The sequence below is a fragment of the Nomascus leucogenys genome, chromosome 22a, assembly GCF_006542625.1.
Source record: "Nomascus leucogenys isolate Asia chromosome 22a, Asia_NLE_v1, whole genome shotgun sequence".
In the NCBI taxonomy this organism is placed as follows: Eukaryota; Metazoa; Chordata; class Mammalia; order Primates; family Hylobatidae; genus Nomascus; species Nomascus leucogenys.
In genome coordinates, this window is record NC_044402.1 from 73,135,460 (window position 1) to 73,155,912 (window position 20,453).

The window sequence follows — 20,453 nt, forward strand, 5'->3', positions numbered from 1 at the left end:
AGTAAGCCGAGATTGTGCCATTGCACTCTGCACTCCTCTAGGCTGGAGTGCAGTGGTGCAATCATGGCTCACTACAACCTTGAACTCCTAGGCTCAAGCCATCTGCCCACCTCAGCCTCCTGAGTAGCTAGGACTACAGGCATATACCACCGTGCCCAGCTACTTTCTTTAATTTTGGTAAAGACCAGGTCAGCTATGTTGCCTAGGCTGGTCTTGAACTCCTGGTCTCAAGCAATCCTCTTGCCGTGGCTTCCCAAAGTGTTGGGATTATAGGCGTGAGCCACCACACCCAGCTCACGGTTACATTTCTGTTAAGAAAAAAATCATCCATGCATATCATTTTCAAACAGTTTTTTTTAACATATCAGAAACTTTATTCTTTTGGCAATAAGACTATTTTATGTTTCTAAAAGCCATTTTCAAAATGAATCTCCTAACATGTGTAACATGAATTTGATTGACAAATAATAATGTCTTTTGGGGCCAAGAATTTCATGAAAGACAAAACCCTAACTCTAAAATGAATCACTTATAAAGATTTGGCGCAGCAGAGTTACTGGGGAGACCAGCTATAAACTCATCAACCCCATCTTAAGCTTGTCATTGCACTTGGTAGGATGTCATTATTGTTCTTTGCCTTTTCACAGCATGTCCTAGTCAGGAAGGTCAGAGCAGCTTGTCATCATTAATTATGGTTCCCAGAAGCTTGTTCTTCTCCAGTAAGCACTAGCCTTGTCGGGACTCAGTTGTCCCATGAGCTGTCATGTGATTTTTCATTGAGTTACTTGACCTCTGACTTTAACTGTGAAGAGGATTTTAAAATATCAAATCACTCCATCTAGTTGTTTAGTTAGGATATTTAAAAGGACAGTTGGTTTGCATGAGATTTTTGAACCAGTGTTTTGGAATTACTTTCCCAAACCTGGTCTTAATATGATGTTGGAACCATGGTTCTGTCTAAATACCTAAATATTTTCTGTCTGAGAGGACAAACTTAGAGCAAGATCAGGTTCAAAAATTTCTGATGAGGATCATTTCTAAATGCTTAAAAGCAGTGAATTTATAAAAAGAATAAGAAAATGGACAATGATAATATAGTAGTTAAAATTTTTAAACAAAGCAGATTTTGGTTTTTTAAATCAATCATTGGTCACCTTAAAAGGAGAGGTGCTAGTCTAGAAAACACATTGCTTTTAACATAGTCTTGGGAAATATCAGCCAATTCTTCTTAAATTCAAAGGATCTTATAACATTTAAAGCCATCATCTTTATTACAGCTCTGTAAGTATGATAGAGTTCTCTTTAACAAGGTTCCACTTCACAGAATATTGAATAAATAGGATATAGCTTTGTTGACAGATGAGGTAAAGAAAAACATGTCATCTTCCTTTGGGCAACAGACAGGGGAAGGGTGGTAAGCTCAGTTAGGTCCAAGACATGCTCGGACCAGTGAAAAACTAGCAGATCATATAGTAAAACCAAGTTGTATCTGTTATATTTATATCACTGTTTTTTTTTTCCAGTATTTCGCCAGGGTGATATTGGAACAAACTGGTATGCTGTCTTGGCAGGGTCTTTGGATGTTAAAGTATCTGAGACCAGCAGTCACCAGGTAATATGCTCTATTTTTTTGAAAGTAGGATTTATTTTTTTTAAGACATATTATTCCTATGTCTTTTATGCCATTAAAATTACATTTTCAAGTCCATTTCCTCTTTCCCACAGTAAGGAGTTCAGCAGTGTTTGTTGGATTCCTTTATTAAGTTACTCAACAAACACCTACTGAATGTCTTCCCTGATTTGAGTATGGTGCCAGGTGTCAAAACATGTAATGCAAGAACACATTGGAGCTGCTTTCTAGGAGCTTGTAGTCTATTTGGAAATGCAAGCAATTTCAGTGTGACACAAATTGCTGTATAGGGTGAAATGTGAGTCAAGGGGAAGGAGAAGAAGTCTTCTTATGTTTCCTCTTGGATCCTTTCTCCATCTTTGTATCCTGAATTTTCTTTGTCCTAGAAGTGATCCCCTAATCGGCCTTGTAGGAGCTCTTGTGATGCAGGGGGTATGTGGCTGATGTAGTCCCCCTAAAATCTCTATTTCTCTGCCTTGTCTTTTCAAATGTGGAAGGCTAATAATATTATTTTCCTTCTAAAGTACAGCACTGGCTGTATTTTCATTAGTCACCTCTGAGGAGTTTGGCATCCTAGTAGATGAAACTCATTCTTTTTTCTGTTCACAAGATTTATGAATATTAAAAAAAAAAACAAAATTAAAAAAGAAAGAAAGAATATTTAAAAAGGAAAAAATATATGAATATTTAAAGTCGAACCCAGGGCCTTCTTTCACATCTGCAGTGACTCTTGCTTTATCATTAAGACATGTGACCAAAATGTACACAACCTCACTGTTTAGAGCCAAGAATCTTGAATCTGAAAAGTATGACTCATAAAAGGCCACCATCTGGTGTCACTATGAAAATGTTCCAAGTCTTATTTCCAAATATTCAGGATTCACAAAAAACTGAAGGAAGAGAATTAGTTAATTGTAAAATCTGAAATAATTGTCCAAAAAAATTAAAGAATTAGTTAAAGGGACAAATAACCTTCTGCCAAGTGTCATATTTAAGGCAGCGTTTTGGAGCCTTTTTCATAAGGTAGCACACTTCAAATGTGAGAAACATTTATGACACACCAAATTTGAGGTTTAAATTTTTTAGGAACTTGTATGCATATTGAAGTTGTGGGCAGTCACCATCTTAAAAATGGAGTGGTATCCCAAAAGATTGCTGGTATGGTGGGCATTTGGAATTTGCAATGTAGTTTCCTGGGTGATATCCATTGTAATGGAGGGTTAAATTCTCAGGCCAGTGTCCAAATCCTATGTAATCCCTAGTATACTCTTTCTGTGCATCAGTGCATGAAAATTCCATTAGACATAGCCTGGAACCTGTGCTTCCCAACTTTGATGGTACTTTTCCTCTTGCTGTCTCTCACAGGGCTGGCTTTCTCTTGGATTTCAGAGAGAGTCAAGGTGAGAGGTGGGTTTTGATTCTTGTAAGCTGCCTCAGTTTCGAATGGGAAGGAGAACAGCTAGCATTTCTTGGATATTTGCCATATCCAATGTAACCAAGATATTTATCCATATATAATTTATCCAATCCTTCTTGGATATTTACTTGGCAGTGTTCCAAACACTTTACAGGTATTTATTTACTTCTTTAATTCTCAAGTCAACCATGAGGTAGGTCGTATTACTGTTCTCATTTTACAGATGAGAAAACGAAGTCCCCGAGTGGTTAAATAACTTACCTCAAGTTTTGTATCTAGAAATTAGAGAAACCAAGATTAAAACGCAAGCAGTCAGGCTCCTGAACAGATGCTCTTTGCCACTGCTCTCCACCATTTGACTCTTAAGAAACATGAGGCAACATGCAACTTCCCTGTCTCCCTGCCTTTTGTCATCCTTTCAGATTACCCCATGTCCTTCCTTTCTGCATATCTCCTACCTGTGGATGCTGTCCTAGTAGGGACTCTCTGGGCCTTTTTGCTCAGAGCTGCTCCTGGTACTTCCCTTCCCCAGGTTTTACCTGCATAGATGTGCCCTGGGGACAGGGCTTACAGCAGGATCATTCTGCTCAGTTCCTCCTGCAGCTCAAATGGTTCCTGAATGAGTGATAATGGAGAGAGTGGAGAAGCTGAAAAGAGAAATGTGACAAAAGAGAAGAAAGGGAAGCAAGATGAGAATTAAGGAGGAGAAAAGAAAGAAGAGGAAATCTCGGGAAGGAGAGAGAAGGAGAATCAGAAGAGGAAGAGCAGATGTGCCTAAGGGGATGATACATAACACCAGCTCTTATGTGCTGACACACCAGATGTGAAAGCTGGCTGAGATTTTGATGGTATTAAAATAGTATCTGGCCAGGGGTTTCAGGAATATTGCCCTTGACCAGTTATCTCTCACCATGGCATCCTAGCAGGGTTATTAGCTACAGATTTAACAATTTTAACTAAACTTTTAATTTTAGATTTACCTGTAATTTTGACCTCAAAACCAATGCAGAGAACTTTCCTAAGCTGGGCTCGGTCTTCTTTTAGTTGTTAGGAATGAGTTAATTTAATACCAAAGCCGGCTTACTACTTCCTTTATGTATTTCATCCCACAGTGTTCAACCAGACTTTTCTGGATGGATTTGTATCACTAAAATAAAAGGAAGAGAAAGCTCATTGACTCCTACACCCTCTAGCCATCTAGAGTACAGCCTGAGATAAACAGGGCCCAGCCTTCCAGCCAGTTCTGAAGGTAGGACATGGTCCAGCCACATGGCAGAAAGAAGCTAAGGAGAATGACCAAGAAGGCAGAGCCCCCTTCCATGCCAAGATGCTTGCAAGGGAGAAACAAAACTGCCATATCTACCCATGCTGGCCTTGTGATGGGCTCTGGGTCTCTGCCCACTAGCAATGTGGTAAATCAGGGGGATTGTTTAACATGACAGAGTAGTGCCCCATATAAGTCAGGGTTCTTCAGAGAAATAGAAGCAGTAAGAGATAGACATGGAGAGAGAGAGACAGGTTTGTTTTTAGGAACTGACTCACATGATTGTGGGGGCTGGCAGGTCTGAAGTCTAGAGCTGGCAGGCTGGAGATTCCGGTAAGAGTTATTGGCAGAAGCAGAATTCCTTCTGCTTTGGGAAACCTCAAGGGAAACCTCTTTGCTCTTAGGCCTTCAAGTGAGTAGATGAGGTACATGCGCATCATGAAGGGTAATCTACTTTAAGGTCTACTGACTGTAAAGGCTAATCACATCTAAAAAATGTCTTTACAGCAACATCTAGATTAGTATTTAACCAAACTACTGGCCATTATAGTCTAGCCAAGTTGACACATACAATTAACCATAATAGACCCCAATGAGGAGGGAAATGGGGTTGGGTGAAGGACATAGGTGAGGAGCAAGGAGAGACCTGGAATTCCTACCCCTAGAGACCAGAAACGATCATTGCTAAGTGCCTTCCTTGTGTGGCTCGTGCGAGGGGTTCCATGGACATTAACTGAATTAATCTTTAGGCATTTGTGTCCTGTTTTACCAAAGGTTTGAAAACAAGGCTCAGTGACATAGGTGCAGCTTTCCCAGGGCCACACACGTGTACGTGGGCAAACTGAGATTTGAATTCAGGTCTGACATCCTCCAAATTGCATGTTCTTCTGCTGGGCGCACTCATGAACAGAGATGTGAGGAGGATGATAAAAGTGAAGGAAGAAAAGTTACGAGAGTCTAAGAGAAAACTGAGGAAAGAGAAAAGAGGTGATGGCACAGAGTCAAGTCTTTCAGGGAGGACAGGGTAGAGTTTCTTGCCAGCCTGCCCCTTGCTGCCCTGCATGTCTGCTTTCTCATCTGAGAGCCAGAGGAATGTAGTGACAAATTCCCAAACTTAGCACTAGGTTTCAGCCCCTCAGTGGGGTGTGAGCCAGGATGGTGGAAGAAGAGCGGGAGTGGCTGCTGGCAATGGGCACCTATGACAGGAGGCTATGTGCCCAGTGTGTCACAAGCGTTATTGCACCAGCACTCACCACACTGCCCTCCCCTTAGTGCTGTGGTTTGTCTCATTTTAGAGGCTAGATATTCAACAGCTTGCCCAAGGTCACAAAGCTGCTGGGTATCTGGGCCAGTTCTTTGTGATTCTGGGGCTCAATGCTTGCCCATCGTGGTTGTATAGGTGCCACCCAGAAGGACTGGAAGGGGAAGGAAGAGAGGTGGGGGGCTGAGCCAGCCATTAAGGAATAAGGAATGCAGGGAGGAGCTTTTCCCTTGCAGCTTCTCCAACTCCCACCTGGATGTCTGATGCAGCTCTGAGCCCCACAGCCCTCCCCTCTAAGCCCACTGCCCAGGTGCTGTTGGAGGCAATCCTTCTCCCACCCTCTCTTTGATCTGGTGATGCACAGTGAAAGGGGTGTGGCCCTCCCTCCAAAGGGCATCCGGATTAGAGGGTGGGGTAGATAAGTGTAGGTGATAGGGAGGGAAAGTGAAGTACACTGTGTACAAGATGGAGGCAAAATGGTTAGAACTGATGGTGATGGGATGTGGAGGTGTAGAGAGAAAGGGAGGCTCCTGACTTGGGTGAAGAGGTGGACAGTGATGCTACTAATGGAAATGGGAATACATGAGGGAGACCACCTTTCCCAGATTCTGCGATAGCATTTTATGCTATACATTTATTAGGTATGTATATTAGTCCATTTTCATGCTGCTGAGAAAGACATACCCGAGACTGGGCAATTTACAAAAGAAATAATTTTATTGGACTTATAGTTCCACATGGCTAGAGAGACCTCACAATCATGGCGGAAGGCAAGGATGAGCAAGTCACATCTTACATGGATGGCAGCAAGCAAAGAGAGCTTGTGCAGGGAAACTCCCATCTTTAAAACTGTCAGATCTTGTGAGATTCATTTACTATCAGAGAACAGCGCAGGAAAGACCCACCCCCATAATTAAATTACCTTCCACCAGGTTCTTCCTGAAACACATGGGAACTGTGGGAGTTATAATTCAAGATGAGATTTAGGTGAGGACACAGCCAAACCATATCATTCCATCCCTGGCCACTATCAAATCTCATGTCCTCACATTTCAAAACCGATCATGCCTTCCCAACAGTCTCCCAGTCTCAATTCATTTCAGCATTAACTCAAAAGTCCACAGTCCGATGTCTTATCTGAGACAAGGCAAGTCCCTTCCGCCTATGAGTGTGTAAAATTAAAAGCAACTTAGTTACTTCCTAGTTACAATGGGGGTACAGGCATTGGTTAAATACACCCATTCTAAATGGGAGAAATTGGCCAAAACAAAGGCTACAGGCCCCATGCAAGTCTGAAATCCAGCAGGGCAGTCAAATCTTAAAGCTCCAAAATGATCTCCTTTGACTCTATGTCTCATATTCAGGTCACACTGGTGCAAGAGGTGGGAGGTGTGTTCCCATCGTCTTGGGCAGCTTGGTCCCTATGGCTTTGCAGAGTATAGCCTCCCTTCTGGTTGCTTTCATGGGCTGGCATTGAGCATATATAGCTTTTCCAGGTGCACGGTGCAATCTGTTGGTGGATCTACCATTCTGGCATCTGGAGGATACCAGCTCTTCACAGCTCCACTAGGTGGTTCCCCAGTAGGGACTCTGTGTGGGGGCTCTGACCCCACATTTCCCTTCTGCACTGCCCTAGCAGACGTTCTCCATGAAAGCCTCGCCCCTGCAGCAAACTTCTGCCTGGTCATCCATGCATTTCCATACACCCTCTGAAATCTAGGCAGAGGTTCCCAAACCTCAATTCTTGACTTCTGTACACCTGCAGGCTCAACACCACATGGAAGCTGCCAAGGCTTGGGGCTTGCACCCTCTGAAGCCATGGCCTGAGCTGTACCCTGGCCCCTTTTAGTCATAGCTGGATTGGCTAGTATGCAGGGCACCAAGTTCCTAGGCCACACATAGCACCAGTACCCTGGGCTTGGTCCCTGAAACCATTTCTTCCTCCTAGGCCTCTGGGCCTGTGATGGGAGGGGCCGCCATGAAGATCTCTGACATGCCCTAGAGACATTTTCCCTATTGTCTTGGGGAGTAACATTTGGCTCCCTGTTACTTATGCAAATTTCTGTAGCTGGCTTGAATTTCTTCTCAGAAAATGGGATTTTATTTTCTATCTCATTGTCAGGCTGCAAATTTTCCAAACTTTTATGCTCTGCCTCCCTTATAAAACTGAATGCCTTTAACAGCACCCAAGTCACCTCTTGAATGCTTTGCTGTGTAGAAATTTCTTCCGCCAGATACCCTAAATCATCTCTCTCAAGTTCAAAGTTCCACAAATCCCTAGGGTAGGGGCAAAATGCCACCAGTGTCTTTGCTAAAACATAACAAGAGCCACCTTTGCTCCAGTTCCCAACAAGTTCCTCATCTCCATCTGAGACTATCATGAGAACAGTGCAGAAAAGACTTGCCCCCATAATTCAATTTCCTTCCACCAGTTCCTCCCATGACATGTGGGAATTATGGGAGTTACAATTCAAGATGAGATTTGGGTGGGGACACAGCCAAACTGTATCAGTATGAATGATATGATGGAATTTTTTCTGAAAAAAAAATCAACCTCTTTCTTGCATATGGTGGTAGAAAGATATATCTGTATATAAATTTCAAGAATACATGGGGTGTAACTATTCTATTTGACTCAAATTCATATTGCCTTCCTGTTTCAAGTTAATATTACTTTTTCTCCCTTGTCATTCCTTATTTTTTTGTAGGTTAAAACACAGCTTTTCTTGTGATTGGTTTACATTTTCTGATTTTTGATTGTTGAGGTCTATTATCTCCTGAATTTGTAATGTTATTAAGAGCATCAGAACTTTGTTAGACCTGTTTGAAACATTGCTGTTTCTTGCTCGGTGCCTGATGCCCGAGTGGCTGTTCAGGATGATGCAGTGGTGAGCCTGGGAACGGGGAGTACCTGGGCTCCTGAGCCCATTCAGCATTCTGCCCCTGCTCTCCTGTGCTTTAGGCAGTGCGTGCAGTCATTCCCTGGGGAATCTGCAAAGCCTGCAAGGCATCTGCTCCCAAGGGCACCTGCTCACAAGCTCCTCCAGTGTCTGTAGTGGGGTGGAGAGGGGTGATGGGGATCCTTTTTTTGCCCCTGGATTGCTGAAGCCTAAAATTATATATTAGAAAAAGTCATGATTCTACATTTCGGAGAAGTATTAACTACAGACATTTTGATGAGTGCTGATGTACACTTCAGGCCTTCTCTTAGGAAGGGAGGATGGAGAAAAAATCTATCGGGCTGCAGGATTGAAATGGCTCACCTTCCAGTGTCACCCCTGGTCAGCCCACCCACCAGAATGGCCAGAAGTTGGCCATTGCAGGAGGCATGAGTTGCAGGCTAACTGGGCCTTACCCTGTGGCTCTTCTCTGGGCCCAGGAAGCATCAGATAGTGGCATGGATTCATGCTGAGCAGGGGAACCCACTGCTTTCCCCTCTCACAGTCAGGCCCTTTCCAGGCAGGCCCCAGCGCCACACGTTGCTTCTCCTCTTTGTTTTCCTCTCGGTCAAGTTTCCCTAATTCAAGCTTTCAAGAGACTGGAGGGGAGACAATGGTCCCTGGACGGGAGGGACGATGGACTCTGCCTCTCGGAGACCCTCCCTTAGGAGCTGGGGCTGCGTTGCTTTCATTTCTTTTGTTACTGCCTTAAAAACGTGTTTGTTCTAAGAATTGTAGAAAATGCATAGATTATTCTGCCCCTATTACTTTCAGGAACTTTTAAAGGCTGACAAATCCTTGTAATTATCTTTCTATAAATTATATTTATTCCACTACTCTATAAAATGAAACCTACTACAACACTCTTACCACTATGTGTAATTGTCAGAGGCATCTCTCCCAGCTTCTCAGACACCCTTCCTGCCTTGGCCATTCTTCATCTTTTTTTTTTTTTTAATTTTAATTTTTATTTTTATTATTATACTTTAGGTTTTAGGGTACATGTGCACAATGTACAGGTTTGTTACATATGTATCCATGTGCCATGTTGATTTCCTGCACCCATTAACTCGTCATTTAGCATTAGGTATATCTCCTAATGCTGTCCCTCCCCCCTCCCCCAACCCCACAACAGTCCCCGGAGTGTGATGTTCCCCTTCCTATGTCCAAGAGTTCTCATTGTTCAATTCCCACCTATGAGTGAGGACATGCGGTGTTTGGTTTTTTGTCCTTGCGATAGTTTACTGAGAATGATGTTTTCCAATTTCATCCATGTCCCTACAAAGGACATGAACTCATCATTTTTTATGGCTGCATAGTATTCCATGGCGTATATGTGCCACATTTTCTTAATCCAGTCTATCGTTGTTGGACATTTGGGTTGGTTCCAACTCTTTGCTATTGTGAATAGTGCCACAATAAACATACGTGTGCATGTGTCTTTATAGCAGCATGATTTATAGTCCTTTGGGTATATACCCAGTAATGGGATGGCTGGGTCAAATGGTATTTCTAGTTCTAGATCCCTGAGGAATCGCCACACTGACTTCCACAATGGTTGAACTAGTTTACAGTCCCACCAACAGTGTAAAAGTGTTCCTATTTCTCCACATCCTCTCCAGCACCTGTTGTTTCCTGATTTTTTAATGATGGCCATTCTAACTGGTGTGAGATGGTATCTCACTGTGGTTTTGATTTGCATTTCTCTGATGGCCAGTGATGATGCGCATTTCTTCATGTATTTTTTGGCTGCAAAAATGTCTTCTTTTGAGAAGTGTCTGTTCATGTCCTTTGCCCACTTTTTGATGGGGTTGTTTGTTTTTTTCTTGTAAATTTGTCTGAGTTCATTGTAGATTCTGGATATTAGCCCTTTGTCAGATGAGTAGGTTGCAAAAATTTTCTCCCATTCTGTAGGTTGCCTGTTCACTCTGATGGTAGTTTCTTTTGCTGTGCAGAAGCTCTTTAGTTTAATTAGATCCCATTTGTCAATTTTGGCTTTTGTTGCCATTGCTTTTGGTGTTTTAGACATGAAGTCCTTGCCCACGCCTATGTCCTGAATGGTATTGCCTAGGTTTTCTTGTAGGATTTTAATGGTTTTAGGTCTAACATGTAAGTCTTTAATCCATCTTGAATTAATTTTTGTATAAGGTGTAAGGAAGGGATGCAGTTTCAGCTTTCTACATATGGCTAGCCAGTTTTCCCAGCAGCATTTATTAAATAGGGAATCCTTTCCCCATTTCTTGTTTTTGTCAGGTTTGTCAAAGATCAGATAGTTGTAGATATGCGGCATCATTTCTGAGGGCTCTGTTCTGTTCCATTGATCTATATCTCTGTTGTGGTACCAGTAACATGCTGTTTTGGTTACTGTAGCCTTGTAGTATAGTTTGAAGTCAGGTAGCATGATGCCTCCAGCTTTGTTCTTTTGGCTTAGGATTGACTTGGCGATGCAGGCTCTTTTTTTGGATCCATATGAACTTTAAAGTAGTTTTTTCCAATTCTGTGAAGAAAGTCATTGGTAGCTTGATGGGGATGGCATTGAATCTATAAATTACCTTGGGCAGTATGGCCATTTTCACGATATTGATTCTTCCAACCCATGAGCATGGAATGTTCTTCCATTTGTTTGTATCCTCTTTTATTTCATTGAGCAGTGGTTTGTAGTTCTCCTTGAAGAGGTCCTTCACATCCCTTGTAAGTTGGATTCCTAGGTATTTTATTCTCTTTGAAGCAATTGTGAATGGGAGTTCACTCATGATTTGGCTCTCTGTTTGTCTGTTATTGGTGTACAAGAATGCTTGTGATTTTTGTACATTGATTTTGTATCCTGAGACTTTGCTGAAGTTGCTAATCAGCTTAAGGAGATTTTGGGCTGAGACAATGGGGTTTTCTAGATATACAGTCATGTCATCTGCAAACAGGGACAATTTGAATTCCTCTTTTCCTAATTGAATACCCTTTATTTCCTTCTCCTGCCTGATTGCTCTGGCCAGAACTTCCAGCACTATGTTGAATAGGAGCGGTGAGGGAGGGCATCCCTGTCTTGTGCCAGTTTTCAGAGGGAATGCTTCCAGTTTTTGCCCATTCAGTATGATATTGGCTGTGGGTTTGTCATAGATAGCTCTTATTATTTTGAGATACGTCCCATCAATACCTAATTGATTGAGAGTTTTTAGCATGAAGGGTTGTTGAATTTTGTCAAAGGCCTTTTCTGCATCTATTGAGATAATCATGTGGTTTTTGTCTTTGGTTCTGTTTATATGCTGGATTACATTTATTGATTTGCGTATGTTGAACCAGCCTTGCATCCCAGGGATGAAGCCCACTTGATTATGGTGGATAAGCTTTTTGATGTGCTGCTGGATTCGGTTTGCCAGTATTTTATTGAGGATTTTTGCATCAATGTTCATCGAGGATATTGGTCTGAAATTCTCTTTTTTGGTTATGTCTCTGCCAGGCTTTGGTATCAGGACGATGCTGGCTTCATAAAATGTGTTAGGGAGGATTCCCTCTTTTTCTATCGATTGGAATAGTTTCAGAAGGAATGGTACCAGTTCCTCCTTGTACCTCTGGTAGAATTCGGCTGTGAATCCATCAGGTCCTGGACTCTTTTTGGTTGGTAAGCTATTGATTATTGCCACAATTTCAGAACCTGTTATTGGTCTATTCAGAGATTCAACTTCTTCCTGGTTTAGTCTTGGGAGGGTGTATTTGTCGAGGAATTTATCCATCTCTTCTAGATTGTCTAGTTTATTTGCATAGAGGTGTTTGTAGTATTCTCTGATGGTAGATTGTATTTCTGTGGGATTGGTGGTGATATCCCCTTTTTCATTTTTTATTGCATCTATTTGATTCTTCTCTCTTTTCTTCTTTATTAGTCTTGCTAGCAGTCTATCAATTTTGTTGATCTTTTCAAAAAACCAGCTCCTGGATTCATTAATTTTTTGAAGGGTTTTTTGTGTCTCTATTTCCTTCAGTTCTGCTCTGATTTTAGTTATTTCTAGCCTTCTGCTAGCTTTTGAATGTGTTTGCTCTTGCTTTTCTAGTTCTTTTAATTGTGATGTTAGGGTGTCAATTTTGGATCTTTCCTGCTTTCTCTTGTGGGCATTTAGTGCTCTAAATTTCCCTCTACACACTGCTTTGAACGTGTCCCAGAGATTCTGGTATGTTGTGTCTTTGTTCTCATTGGTTTCAAAGAACATCTTTATTTCTGCCTTCATTTCATTATGTACCCAATAGTCATTCAGGAGCAGGTTGTTCACTTTCCACGTAGTTGAGCAGTTTTGAGTGAGTTTCTTAATCCTGAGTTCTAGTTTGATTGCACTGTGGTCTGAGAGACAGTTTGCTATAATTTCTGTTCTTTTACATTTGCTGAGGAGAGCTTTACTTCCAACTATGTGGTCAATTTTGGAATAGGCGTGGTGTGGTGCTGAAAAAAATGTATATTCTGTTGATTTGGGGTGGAGAGTTCTGTAGATGTCTATTAGGTCCACTTTGTGCAGAGCTGAGTTCAATTCCTGGATATCCTTGTTAACTTTCTGTCTCGTTGATCTGTCTAATGTTGACAGTGGGGTGTTAAAATCTCCCATTATTATTGTGTGGGAGTTTAAGTCCCTTTGTATGTCACTGAGGACTTGCTTTATGAATCTGGGTGCTCCTGTGTTGGGTGCATATATATTTAGGATAGTTAGCTCTTCTTGTTGAATTGATCCCTTTACCATTATGTAATGGCCTTCTTTGTCTCTTTTGATCTTTGTTGGTTTAAAGTCTATTTTATCAGAGACTAGGATTGCAACCCCTGCCTTTTTTTGTTTTCCATTTGCTTGATAGATCTTCCTCCATCCCTTTATTTTGAGTCTATGTGTGTCTCTGCACGTGAGATGAGTTTCCTGAATACAGCACACTGATGGGTCCTGACTCCTTATCCAGTTTGCCAGTCTGTGTCTTTTAATTGGAGCATTTAGTCCATTTACATTTAACGTTAATATTGTTATGTGTGAATCTGATCCTGTCATTATGATGTTAGTTGGTTATTTTGCTCGTTAGTTGATGCAGTTTCTTCCTAGCCTCGATGGTCTTTACAATTTGGCATGTTTTTGCAGTGGCTGGTACCAATTGTTCCTTTCCATGTTTAGTGCTTCCTTCAGGAGCTCTTTTAGGGCAGGCCTGGTGGTGACAAAATCACTCAGCGTTTGCTTGTCTGTAAAGTATTTTATTTCTCCTTCACTTATGAAGCTTAGTTTGGCTGGATATGAAATTCTGGGTTGAAAATTCTTTTCTTTAAGAATGTTGAATATCGTCCCCCACTCTCTTCTGGCTTGTAGAGTTTCTGCCGAGAGATCAGCTGTTAGTCTGATGGGCTTCCCTTTGTGGGTAACCCGACCTTTCTCTCTGGCTGCCCTTAACATTTTTTCCTTCATTTAAACTTTGGTGAATCTGACAATTATGTGTCTTGGAGTTGCTCTTCTCGAGGAGTATCTTTGTGGCATTCTCTGTATTTCCTGAATCTGAATGTTGGCCTGCCTTGCTAGATTGGGGAAGTTCTCCTGGATAATATCTTGCAGAGTGTTTTCCAACTTGGTTCCATTCTCCCCGTCATTTTCAGGTACACCAATCAGACGTAGGTTTGGTGTTTTCACATAGTCCCAAATTTCTTGGAGGCTTTGTTCATTTCTTTTTATTCTTTTTTCTCTAGACTTCCCTTCTCGCTTCATTTCATTCATTTCATCTTCCATCACTGATACCCTTTCTTCCAGTTGATCGCATCTGCTACTGAGGCTTCTGCAATCTTCGCGTAGTTCTCAAAACTTGGCTTTCAGCTCCATCAGCTCCTTTAAGCCCTTCTCTCCATTGATTATTCTAGTTATCCATTCTTCTAATTTTTTTTCAAAGTTTTTAACTTCTTTGCTATTGTTTTGAATTTCCTCCCGTAGCTCAGAGTAGTTTGATCGTCTGAAGCCTTCTTCTCTCAACTCGTCAAAGTCATCCTCCATCCAGCTTTGTTCCGTTGCTGGTGAGGAACTGCATTCCTTTGGAGGAGGAGAGGTGCTCTGCTTTTTAGAGTTTCCAGTTTTTCTGCTCTGTTTTTTCCCCATCTTTGTGGTTTTATCTACTTTTGGTCTTTGATGATGGTGATGTACAGATGGGTTTTTGGTGTGGATGTCCTTTCTGTTTGTTAGTTTTCCTTCTACCAGACAGGACCCTCAGCTGCAGGTCTGCTGGAGTTTACTAGAGGTCCACTCCAGACCCTGTTTGGCTGGGTGTCAGCAGCAGTGGCTGCAGAACAGCGGATTTTCGTGAGACCACAAATTCAGCTGTCTGATAGTTCCTCTGAAAGTTTTGTCTCAGAGGAGTACCCGGCCGAGTGAGGTGTCAGTCTGTCCCTACTGGGGGGGTGCCTCCCAGTTAGGCTGCTCAGGGGTGAGGGACCCACTTTAGGAGGCAGTCTGTCCGTTCTCAGATCTCCAGCTGCGTGCTGGGAGAACCACTACTCTCTTCAAAGCTGGAACAGAAATGCAGAAATCACCCGTCTTCTGTGTCGCTCAGGCTGGGAGCTGTAGACCGGAGCTGTTCCTATTCGGCCATCTTGGCTCCACCCCCCGGCCATTCTTCATCTTAACCCAAGAAAAAGAGCACCAAGAAGAGGACCTGCCCACAGACCACTCCATCCTCCTAAGGTGTCCCAACCTGGCTGACATGTTCATGTAGATTTCCACTAGGGACATCCACTTGGCTTCTATCAAGGATTAATCCTTCCATTTCGCCAATAATATCTGTCCCCACCTTCAGTCTCTTACCTGAGCCTAACCAGGACACATCCACCTCCAGATCCCTACTGCTGTACTCGTCTGCACAAGATCCTCTCCTGTCTTGGTGCCTGTGTAAGTTAAAATTTACATAGGGCTAAAAGTCAGATATTTTGCCTTCCCACTAGAATGAATAATACTATGGGTGTATTTTTCCTCAGTAATATTTTAATCGATTTAGGGTTAGAGATGAACATTGGGACAAGTTATAAGCAATAAACAACAAGCTTAAAAACAATAAATAGGGTTATAAATCTCACTGTATCAGATATTATCCAGCTGTGTGTGTGTGTGTGTGTGTGTGTGTGTGTGTGTGTGTGTGTGTTTACTTCAGAGACAGACAGAAAGGGAGAGAGAGGTCCTGTTTTTTTTTTTTTTTTTTTTGAGACGGAGTCTCGCTCTGTCGCCCAGACTGGAGTGCAGTGGCGCAATCTCGGCTCACTGCAAGCTCCGCCTCCCGGGTTCACGCCATTCTCCTGCCTCAGCCTCTCCGAGTAGCTGGGACTACAGGCGCCCGCCACCATGCCCGGCTAATTTTTTGTATTTTTAGTAGAGACGGGGTTTCACCGTGGTCTCGATCTCCTGACCTCATGATCTGCCCGCCTCGGCCTCCCAAAGTGCTGGGATTACAAGCGTGAGCCACCACGCCCGGCCGAGATCCTGTTTTTCTCTGCAGATTTTATAAGTGAGGAGCTTTTTTGGCATAGTAAGTATCAAAATCCTAGATATATATAAGATTTTAAATTAATCTTTACCTCTCAAAAAGTAAAAAGGCTTTTCCAGTCATAGGAAAGAAGAATTTCTGATGGCTGCTGACAGAATAAAGTTTATATTGCAAGATAGAAAATGGATGGTTTATTAATTCTTTAAAACCTTTACATCTCTATCACAGATGCCTATTTAAAGCATTAGTATTTACCTAATGCAACCCACGTGGTTAAATTCAGAACTCCTTGGAAATTCTATTGCCACTTAATTGGCTGTGGGTATGCACAGTTAGATTACCTGTAAATTGGGGATAATAGCTCTTATCTTAAATGAGCCGATGTATATAAAGCACTTAGTACAAGGCCTGGGATAGAGCCAGAGGGTCTGTGCTTTTTGAAATTACCATTTCAAGAAAAGTTGGTTGCAATGACTGCAATGCTGTTGTTTTATCACAAGAGGGCAGTGCCAGAATAGAAAACGCAGGAAATGTACTTGGGATTTGAAACAGGAGAAGTTTAACAATATTGTTCAGCCATTTCATGGATCAGAGAATCCAGGCTGCACTTGACCTTGGTCATCACTTAATTTCATCCCCTCATCTATCACTGTGAAATTATCTGGCACATTTTAGCTCAATTTCAGAAAAAAATCTCATACTAGTTTTCTCCCTAAAGTAAAATAATACCCTTTTATTTGCCTTCTCTTTTTTCCTTCTACAGTAACAAATATGTTTTTAAGCATTGCATTTTTGTTTACAAAATTTGAAGAACATGTGTGTTTCGCTGTAATGCGGATCTCTCTACCTTTGTCTGTCTTTCTCTCTTTGCCTCTCTGATTCTTCTATTCACTCATTTCACTCCGTTATTTTCAAACAGAGAACACTGCCATCATTGGAAACATTTTTTTCTGAGCACATTTATTGAGCCCATAAAACGTGAAAGGTGCCAAGTCCACAGCAGTTGTTTGTAATCTCTTCCTACTTGTCTATGCTCAGGTCAGGCTATTTGTTTAGGAGCTGATTGGGAGTTTATTGAGCATCCTGCATCCTGCATTTAGTTTTGTTGCCATGTAATTCTTTGTTTGGGTGGTTGGATGCAAAACTGCGTCACAATGCTGGACAGACTGGCTCTCCACTGAAATGAGGCTGGCCTCCCTGATTCAGTTACCAGAATGCTAATGCTAGTCCATTCTCATCAAATCTTCCTGCGGCCGGCTTGCCTGATCGTGTTAAGCTTTGTTGAACATGCTGATTCCAGGGATGTGTTCTAAAAGTAACAGACCTTGTCTTTGCTGTTAGAAAACACATTTGCCTGAGAAGTATTTTGCCCTCTTGGTTTGGCAGGAAATGCTTCTGCAGCACATACAATCTAACATATTGACAAATTAAGAGATTGGGTTCCATTTAATTTTATTGCTTAAGATGACTTGGAGCACTCTGTAAATTCCAGCACTAAATTCAAGTTCATGAAATAATCCCAGGTGCTGTGAAACTTAATGGCAAGTATTGCCTATAGGCCTAAAATAAAACTTATAAAAATATTTGCCTTGTTAGAATTTATATTCACACCTGTGAATAGCCACTGCAGTCCAGCCTGGGCAACATAGGAAGACCTCGTCTCTAAGAAAGAAAAAAATATGCTTCTGTCTCCACACATTTAAAGGACCAATTATTTTTCCCTTGGTGTTAACTCAATATATGTCCAAAACAATAAATTTGCCATGAGACAATGAACTCTTCTTGAGCCATGAATATGGAAGTGAGTGAAATGTGCATAATAAGATGAACTGATAGCCCTTGAAATTACAGTACAATTTTTAGAAAATCTTGATGTACTTACCACAGAGAATTCTTATGTCTGTTTAATTGATCGTTAGCTATTTTAAATTCCATCAGAATACCTTTAACTTGTGTAAGTTGGATTTCAGCTGATGCTTATAGACATTATTTATTTGCAAGGCACAAGTGCCTTAGCTTGAATACCAGTCTTAGTTACAGTGGCACATAACCATTGGCTTTCTTAACATCATTCCCATTTCCATACTGTTTACTATATTTACAATGAAACAAATAAAATGCCTCATATGAGAATACCTGCTTTAAGAAAACCCAGTGTACCATAACTCAGACGTACAAAGCAGATAAATTAAGAGGTGATTAGTTGCAGTACAAAAGGATTCTTTGATTTACAGCGTGGTTTGTCAGAAGGGCTCCTTTGAATACGAGCTCCCCCAGAGAGCTGAAGTGTTTTGCAGATCATTCAGTCCACTTGACATCCAGACTAGGGGACAGAGAAACTTGGAATTTAAGTGTTGAAAGCCATCATTAGTTGAAGATTAACAAAATGAATGTAGACATTCTCTGTTATTTAAATGATAGAAAAAAACTGCTTTGCTTTTTAGAAATATGGATAACCCGTACATGTATGTGACTAAGTTAGAAATAATAATTTCCATTATTTATGGAGCACCTATTATGTGCCAGAAACTATACAGCACTATAATGGACTCTGTGTATTACTTTATTTTGATTTAATACTGTTAATGATACTACAAGAAAGATTGTGCCCATTTTACAAATAAGGATACTGAGGCTGTGGGGAGCATTTTGCCCAAAGCCCACAGGTTGGTCATTGGCAGAGATAAGTTTTGAATTAAGTCTACCAAGGCCCGTGGCTTTTCCACTCTGCTGCTTCCAGGGGATTTTCCCTGCTGAGCATTGAGCGTTCTGACCGTGGGTAGCCTCCACGTGGGAGTCCTTTGCCTGATGCCCTGCCTTCAAGCATGGGCGGCTTCATCAACACCTTTATTAACTTACCTAATGCCAGCTTTTGTGAATGAAGTTAACTGGACCCTGCATATCCCGCTGAAAACACTGTGCCAAGACAGTGCTCATGACTTAACTTCAGCTGGTGCCTGGCTGGGTAAAGGAGGAGAACCTGGAATCTGGGGGGCATCCATGATGGAGGTGGGAAGTATCTTGAGGGCATATTTAGGCAGCACTGGGCAGGAGGGGCAGAGGAAGCAGGAAGGTGGCGTGACACAGCCCCCAGGTTATTGTGGGGAGGGGCCTAAGGCTGGTCTAACCAGGGGTAGCATGATGAAGCTTGGCCTGCTGATGGGAGGGAGTCAAAAGCAGGCCCAGTGGTGGAGATGGGCAGTGGGCAGGCTGCCTAAGAAGTCTGGCCACGGAAGGACTGCCAGAGAGGAACTGGGACCCAGGAAGGGCTGTCAGGACAGGATACTGTCACTTTGAGAAGAATTAGGGTACCCGGCAGGTTATCAAGGCAGAGACTCTGAAAGACAGAAACTCAGTTTCTCCAACCAGGGTCAGTACTCAGTTATTAGAACTGGGGCACAGGATCAGAGTGGGAAAAGCAGAAATGCCGATTTTATTTTATTTTTTTAGAGACAGAGTCTTGCTGTGACTCCCAGGCTGGAGTGCAATGGTGGGATCATAGCCTACTGTAACTTTGAGCTCCTGGAATTAAGGGATCCTCCTGCCTCACCTTCCTGAGTAGCTGGGACCATAGGCAAACACCAATATGCCTGGCTAATTTTTTATTTATTTTTTAGAGATGGCGGTCTCACTATGTTGCCCAGGCTGGTCTTAAATTTCTGGCTTCAAGCAAGCCCCTCACCTGCCCTCCACCAAATGCTGGTATAACAGGAATGAGTGATTCAATTCAATTCTTAATTACCTGTTTGCGATTGTTTAAATTTCCCCTAATGAATACGAGGATTGCCTGGGATGGATTTGATCCTCTAAGGAGGATCAAGTGGACCTCAGTATTGGAATTGGAAGATTAGAGGAGGAGCAGTGCCAAATGTTTTATATTTTCCTAATGATTTGGACTTATTTGGTATTCAATAAATACACAGATTGGCTGACTGAAATAAGAATCAATATAAATTAAATTGGTACCTTAACTGATTTTCCAACTGAACCTTGGCTAAGAGGTACTTATACTTCCTAGGACAATCTAAGAAGTATGTGGGTAGATCATTAGACTGACTAGTTTCTGATCTCAACTCTTCTACTTACTAGCCATCGTCTTGGGCAAGTGACTGAATATCCTTGAGCCTGATTTGCTCAACCTATAAAATAGCAATAGTACTACTGATATTGCTGGATCATGTTAGTAAGAGTGTCCGCAATTTATTAAGCATTTGTTTTGAGTCAGGCACTATGCAAAGCAGTTTAAATACGTTGTCTGATTCACCTGTTGTGAGGAATAAATGAGGCATCGTCATTGAGACACTTGGCCAGTGTGTGGCCCAGTCCTTGCTCACACACATGCAGATCAACATGCGTGCTGCTGCACAATGGGACTAAGGATGGGTGGATAATTAAGTAAGGAGGTCTGTGTTTTAGAAGGAGGAAAAGGAGTGATCCAGTGGACTGAGAGATGAGATAGCTGGATCAGATTGGAG

General features: G+C 42.0%; 1 protein-coding gene across 2 annotated transcripts in view; it reads left to right on the top strand.

Moving 5' to 3' along the window:
- RAPGEF4 (Rap guanine nucleotide exchange factor 4) overlaps positions 1-20,453 on the top strand; it is a 331,431-nt gene that overhangs the window by 61,589 nt on the left and 249,389 nt on the right. For both annotated transcript variants that reach the window (XM_030803682.1, XM_030803683.1), the window contains exon 3: positions 1,524-1,612. In XM_030803682.1, coding sequence (XP_030659542.1) covers positions 1,524-1,612 — 89 coding nt within the window. The remainder of the gene's footprint in view (positions 1-1,523; positions 1,613-20,453) is intronic.